Source organism: Oratosquilla oratoria, unplaced genomic scaffold (genome assembly GCF_046742065.1).
Source record: "Oratosquilla oratoria isolate Oo_2021 unplaced genomic scaffold, ASM4674206v1 SCAFFOLD260, whole genome shotgun sequence".
In the NCBI taxonomy this organism is placed as follows: domain Eukaryota; kingdom Metazoa; phylum Arthropoda; class Malacostraca; order Stomatopoda; family Squillidae; genus Oratosquilla; species Oratosquilla oratoria.
This window is the reverse complement of record NW_027467612.1, coordinates 130454-137691: the sequence shown is the minus strand read 5'-3', so window position 1 is coordinate 137691 and position 7238 is coordinate 130454. Positions and strand designations below refer to the sequence as shown.

The following is a 7238-nucleotide window of genomic DNA, read 5'->3' as shown; positions in this document are numbered from 1 at the left end:
TCTTCCTTGTCTCTCTTGCTCCTTCTCTGTGTTTCTCCCTCCCTTCTCTCTTTTCTCTTCTCGCTATTTTTCTTTCTTTTCTCGTCTCTTTGCTCTCTTCTCTCTTCTCTCTTCTTTTCTATTCTCTGCTCTCGCTCTTTTTTTTTTTCTCCCTTTTTTTTTTTCTTGCTTTTTTTCCCCTTTCTTCTCCCTGTCCTTCTCCCTGTTTCTCCTTTTCTCCTCTTTTGTCCTTCTCGTTTTCTCTCCTCTTTGCCCTCCTCGTTCTCTTTCTCTCTTGCTTTTTCTCTTCTCTCTTTTCCCTTTTCTTTTTTCGCCCTCTTTTTCTCTGCTCGTCGGCAGATCCCCTTCTCTCCTCTCCTCTCTGCCGTCCTGTCTTCTCTCCCTCTCGCGTTTTCTCCTTTTCTCTTATTCTCTTCCTCCGCTTCCTCCCCTCCCTCGCGCCTCTCTCCTTCACTCTTTCTCTGTCGCTTCCCTCCTAATCCACTCTCCTTCGCTCTTGCTTGCTCTGCTTCCCATGCTCCTTCTGCTTCTCGTTCTTCTCGCATTGTTCCCCGCCTCTCTCTTCTTCCTGGTCTCTCAATCGCTCCTTCTCGCTTTCTCCATCCTGCGTTTCCCTGTTTTTCGCCTCTTTTGCCTCTCTCGTTTTCTCTCCCGCTCTACTTTTTGCCTCTTTGTTCCTCCTGGGCTCGCTGCTCTCTGCTCTTGTGTCTCTCTCCGGCGTGCTCCTCCGCTGCTTCCTCTCTTTTTTCCCTCCTCTTTGTCTCGCTCTTCTTCCGCTCTCCCTCTTTTCTTCTGCCTCTCCCGTTCTCATCTTGTTTCCTTCTCTGCTGTTTCCCTCTTACTTTTTCGCACCGTCGCAGCTCGCTCTCACTACTCTCTTCTCGCTTCTCTCTTCGCGCGTGTCGTCGCCCTTTTCGCACCCCCCTGCCTTGCTGCGCTTTCTGCTTTTTCACCTCTCTTTGCCTTCGCTCCTACACAGCTCACTCCTCATATGTGATTGCTCTGTTGTCTCCGCTACCATACTACCTTTCCTCTCTCATGTTGCTCCTCACTTCCTTCCTCGCTCTTTTCTTTTTCTCATCGTCTCTTGTTGTTAGTTCACCTCTTTCTTCCTCTTCTCCACTTTCTGTTTCTCACTTTTTCTCTCTTCCCATTTGCTCTCTCCTCCTCCACCATTTTTTAATCTCCTCTCTTTTTTGTTCCTCTCTTGCTCTCTCTCCCCCTCTCTCGCCTCTCTTTTTCTCTCTCTCGCGTTGGCACCCTCTCGCGTCTCTCATCTCCTTTGCTTCCTCGCTCTTTTGTTCCTGTTTGTTCTCCTTTCTGTCATCTCTTTTTGTCTCTTCTCTTTTGTAATCTCTCCTCTCTTTTTCTTTTTCTGTTTTCTCTCCCTCGCTCTCTTTACTCTCTGTTCTCTCTTTTCCCTCTCTCGTCTTCTCTTTTTCTCTTGGGTTCTCTTCTGTTTCCCTGCTCTTTTCTCCTCTCTCTCTCCCTCTGCTCTCCCTAGCTCTTGTCTCTCTTACCACCACCACCACCACCACCATCCAAAAACCCCCTGGGAAAACCCAACAAATGCCAGCATCACCCTCACAAATCCCACCACATCTCCACACCATCCCTGATAGGAGCGGCGTCGAAACCCGCCCGTGCCAGAGCCTATTGGGCTCACACTCTAACCAAAACCACACAATGGGTACGCCCCCAAATGAGGGCCCAAAGTGCATATGCCATAGGACGGCACATTTGGTGGGGTGGCGGCAATTCTAGTCTGGACATGCCACCCAGAAGGCTGACAAAATAATCATAATAAATAAAAAGGTCAAAGGAACCCGCAATATTTTAACGTAATATACGAATTTTGCGTTAGACTCAACAGAATACGAAATATTTTTCCCTTTTTTAACCTTTCTGCAATAGGGACATTATATAATATTTATAAATCTGTTTAATTATTTTGCGAGCCGATTGCTATAATAGGCAGTAAGGGATAGTGGAGATGGTAAGTGGTGATGGGGGAAAGGAGGGGGCATCCCTGAGTCCCTTGCTCGGGGGGGGGGGGGGCACTTAGGCACGTAATAGCTCTGAAACTATGAACTTTGTTCCAACTTGAAACGAGGCATCGAGAATCGAGAGGGGTAAATGCCACACCTCCTTCTCTGCACGGAAATAGGGTTCTTAAAGCGTCTGACGTTAACCTCTTCAATACGAATTAAATACTCGTGCTTGACGTACAACGATGCATCACAATACTTGCACTATAAAATATAAAGCTACGGCTGCTGTTATATTCATTCTCTTTCACACAAAATGTTCATGTCCACAGAAAATGTGATCAAGCCTGTTCACATAATACTGGGGTCACTAGTCGACTACATCTAAAAAATAAATATTATCAGGACACTCACAGCAGCATCTTTGTATACTCCCGTCTCATGACGCCTATGCAGTCACATCGTATTCTAGGAGTTAAGAGGCAAGATGTCTTACACATGATGCCCGCATTTTCCCCGATTCTAGATGCCTCAAATGCATTCGTGATCTTTGCCAATTCTGCATTTCCCCCTTTCTATTCTAGACGCATCAAATGCATTCATGATCTTTGCCAATTCCGCCATTACTGTCAAAAGGTTTTCCTCATTTGATCTCTTGATTATCAATCACTGTTGCCATTAGGTTCGACTGTGATCTTGGAGTGAAGGAAAGGAGGGGGAAAGGGAGGGAAGGAGACATGAGGAAGAGAGGGAGACAGGTAGGGAGGTGTTTGATAGTAAGAGAGAGGCAAGAGGCATAGAGAGAGATACGAGAGAGAATGATTGTGATGATGCCATTCGGTTCAACATCACAAACTCCCCCCTATCAGGGAGGCTAAGACAGTGCTCCTTACGGTGGGCCTTGTAACGTGGAATCTAATGAACTATACCCCAAGCAGGGTTCGAATCGTCATCATCTCTACCTTCGCCGCAAGTGATTTGGTTTAATGTCACAAACTCCCCCTATTGGAAGGCTAGGACAGTGCCCCTCAAAGAGGACTTTATATCGTAACGACACCCTAACCCACTTGGCTAGTGAGATACAAGAGAGATAACACATTATGACATCAACCCTTAGAGCAAACTTTAGACAGACAAGGAAGTCTGTAGTAGGTCGCGTTACCTGCCGCAGAAGGTCTGGATCTGCCTTGTGTAGGGGGCTGACGTTCTTGAGTGCCAACTCCGTCAGGAACGGAGTGAAGTCCTTCGTGTTCCTGGGCAGGAGGGGCAAGTCGTCCTTCCTCGCGACAACCGAACGACTGTTGTCGACCAAAGTTACCAAGAACTCCTCCACTTCCCACAGCTTCTCTTCCAGTTCGCCTTCCTGCCATTTTCCTTCCTCTTTGTCATCCTGCTGCACCTCCTCTTTACGATCCTCCATCCCAGGGGACAAATTTGCACTCACTCCAAATGTCCTCGACCTGGAGTCCATAAATCTGGAAATAATAATAATAATTAATAATTAATAATAATAATTAATAATAATAATAATAATAATAATAATAATAATAATAATAATAATAATAATAAATAAATAAAAAATAAATAAAAAAAATGAACCACAAAGGTTACATATTTACCAAGTTGTATTTTACGGGATGAGAGCTATGCTCGTAGTGACCCGTTTTCGTATCTCTCCGCATCCAGTTTATTCTTAAAATTGTGTATAGTTTTGGCATTCACTGTTTCTCCGTTCAGTTTGTTCCAGACATCAATCACTCTGTGTGGGAAGCTATTCTCTTTCAGGTCTCTTCTGTAACTGTCCTTCTTTAGTTTCTTTTTGTGTCCTTTTGTTTATCTTCTGTCCCACTTTAGCAAGTTGTCTCTATCGAGAATTTCCATCCCTTTCATAATTCTGTAAATGGTCAACAAATCACCTTTCTCTTCTCTGTACCAGTGTTGACAGATGTAATTTCTCCAATCTTTGTTCGTATGTCAGATTTGACAGTGTAGGTGCCATTTTTGTCACTGCTCTTTGGATTCTTTCTAAAAATATTTGTGCTCTTTCTCCTCCGCCCAATTTACGATGTACCAAATTCCTCACCCCGCTTTTTATATAAACGACATGGATGAAGGATTTAAATGCTACATAAACTTCTTTGCAGATGATGCAAAACTACTGAAGAGAGTGAGTAATGAGGAAGACTGTAAATCTTTTCAGGGAGATCTGGACAACGTCTGGAATTGGAGTAAAAAGAACAAAGTGAATTTCAACATTCAAAAATGTAGTATAATGGAATTTGGAAAAAGCAAAAATAGAATATCCGGTAAATACAAAATTGGAACAAAAGTAAATTCAGAAAGAGACCTAAGAGTGATCATTTCAAATGACATGACACTAGACAAACATGTGAACAAAATAGTTGGAGAAACCTACAACTTAATAAGATCAATGAAAGTGGCTTTTGACTACATAGACAAGGAGATGGTGAAGAGAATCCTAGTTACATTGATAAGACCAAAATTAGAGTATCCAGGAGAAAAAAAAAAAAAAATAGAAAGAATTCAAAGAGCACTAACAAAGATGGCACCAACACTCAGTATGCTGACATATGAACAAAGATTGGACAAACTAAAATTAACTCTGGAACAAAGAAGAGAAAGAGGAGATTTGATATCCATATATAGAATTATGAAAGGGATGGAAATCCTTGACAGGGATGATCTACTTAAATGGGACAATAGAAATACAAGGGGACACAAGAAACTTAAGAAGGACAGTTACAGAAGAGATATGAAAAAGAATAGCTTTCCACATTGAGTGTTAGATACATGGAATAAATTGAAAGAGAAAACAGAGAGTACTAAAACTATACACGACTTTAAGAAAGAACTGGATGCGGAAAGATACAACTGCGGGTCCCTAGGGACGAGCATAGCTCTTCTTCCGCAAAATACAACTACGTAAATACACACACACAATAGAATATAAGGACAATATAAAATTGGAACTAAGGAGGTAAAGAAAGTGGGATCCGAAAAAGATTTGGGAGTAATTATCTCAAACGACTTGTCCTATAATAAACAAATAAACAAAATTCTCAGAGAATCCTATAACTTGTTAAGATCAATAAAAGTGACATTTACATATTTGGACAAAGAAATTATTGAAAAAATATTAGTCACACTGATAAGGCTAGACTAGAATATGCAGCGACATTGTGGTCACCCAGTACCAAAAAGAATATAAAGAAAATAGAAAGAATCCAGAGAGCAGCCACAAAAATGGCCCCTGCATTTTCAAAATTGTCATATGAAGAGAGACTGGCTAACTTCGAATTACCAATTCTGGAGCAAAGAAGAGAGAGAGGCACCCTACTGACTATCTATAGAATCATGAAGGGCATAGAAATACTTGATAGAGAGGACTTGTTAAACTGGGACAAGAGAAACACAAGAGGACATGGAAAGAAAGTAAAAAAACAGTTATACAAGAGATCTGAAGAAGAACAGTTTTCCACACAGAGTAGTGGACACTTGGAACAAACTGGACAAAAAAATAGTGTGTGCAAAAGCCATTCATGAATTTAAGAGCAAACTAGACACTGTGAGATACAAAGGCAGGACACCATGAGCGTAGCTCCCCCTTCCCGTAAAATACAACTAGGTAAACTACAAAGTCCTCTGTGAGGGGCACCGTCCTAGCCCTCTGATAGGGGGGAGTTTGTGATGTAATACCATATCATCATTATCATTTTTAATCAATGTGAATGTAGGCCTAATCATACTTGATATCAAATCTTCTAGTTTGCGGAAAACTTTTGACTGCCTTGGGGCCTTTAAAGGGTTTTTACTGCCATGCAAAACTTCTTTTGACATTCCCGGTAACAGATCATACAATTCCCAAGTAAATGCTCTTCAGGGCTCTGAAGTCATGAACACACTTAAAACAACTGCTCCAAAGCCGGGGATGTTACTTATTTTCTTTTTAGATTATAAGACAGTGCTGTCACTATTGACTTATCATTTGTTTCTTTACAGAACTGAAGAAAAGGTGAAAAAATCTAACTAAAAATATTTGCATTAAGGGAAGCAAAAACCTACCCAAATCTTTAAATAGAAATTATTCCCATACCATATGAGCAAGTTTCACAATAACCACAAACTCAATAATAAAAAATCAAACAAACTAAGGAATAAAATACATCTAATTCTATATAAATGTGCCATTTACCTAATTTTAAAATTAGACAAGACTGGATAACCTTTTATGTACAACTCTCATTGATAACTGCAACCTCTGCCATTTTTGTACAAAGATTTAATTTAATCAAAATAATCTTACTTTTGTAAATTGTACTGACAGTCACCAGTAGAAAGCTACTGGGCAATGCAGCCAATACAATACAGAATTACTGTATTCACAAAATACATATTTCTGCATTGCATTACTTTCTTTTACATGTCGTAAGCCAAATCAGTGTATTATTCTTATTTTTCTCCCTATATTCAGTATTTAAATCATGACTTTAAATCTTATATGAATTGATCGACACAGCAATCAACTGGTCCTCCATTTGTTTTGTTATTTGTATATAAATTTTATTTTGTGACAAGTAGTTCCATAAATTTTCAGTTTTGTTGATAAAATAATTCAACTTTACGTTAGCTATTGTTGATGTCACTATTTCTTACCTCTGTAATATCCGGGGGAAGGTTTCCAGTCTTTATGCTTGGATATTTATACCATTTTCTTTCCATTTTGAATACTTTTGTATCCGGCCACCTGCCACTCTCAGCCTGTCACTCACTTTCGCCTGCATTGTTTCTATGCGCAGTCGCATTTGCTAAATATGCAACGTTTGATATATGAAATTAAATAGTTCATGAATAGTTTTCACTGTGAATAAATACTTGGGAAAATAAGAGGAGTTATTTATTAGACTGAATAAGCTAGCGTGACAAAAGTAAAATAATATGAATGTGTACACACACACACACATATAAGAGAGCAGAAGGTATTGCATGACAAGTTGGTATTTATCGAATTTTGTAAGGGAATGGGAATCACCTGTTATGAAAGTGAGATAGAAGAAATAAGGAGATTGGGAAAGTATGAAGGATCAGATGAAGGTAGAGCGAGACCTATCTTGGTGACTGCATTATATGTTTGGTTCTCTCGCATTACGGACAAGAGGGCAGTTAAATTACATTTGGGACTGGGGGGTTTTGTCGCATAATTTTGGTCGCATGGATATTTTAGTCCAAAGA

At 40.3% G+C, this 7238-nt stretch overlaps 1 protein-coding gene across 1 annotated transcript; it reads right to left on the bottom strand.

Moving 5' to 3' along the window:
• Positions 1–2294: 2294 nt before the first annotated feature.
• Positions 2295–6778, bottom strand: LOC143022987 (uncharacterized). The gene is made up of 2 exons (XM_076181422.1): positions 6663–6778; positions 2295–3463 (listed from the first exon to the last, which is right to left on the bottom strand). The coding sequence occupies exon 2, from the start codon at positions 3457–3459 to the stop codon at positions 2947–2949; it is 513 nt and encodes a 170-aa protein (XP_076037537.1). The 5' UTR covers positions 3460–3463; positions 6663–6778; the 3' UTR covers positions 2295–2946.
• Positions 6779–7238: the final 460 nt, after the last annotated feature.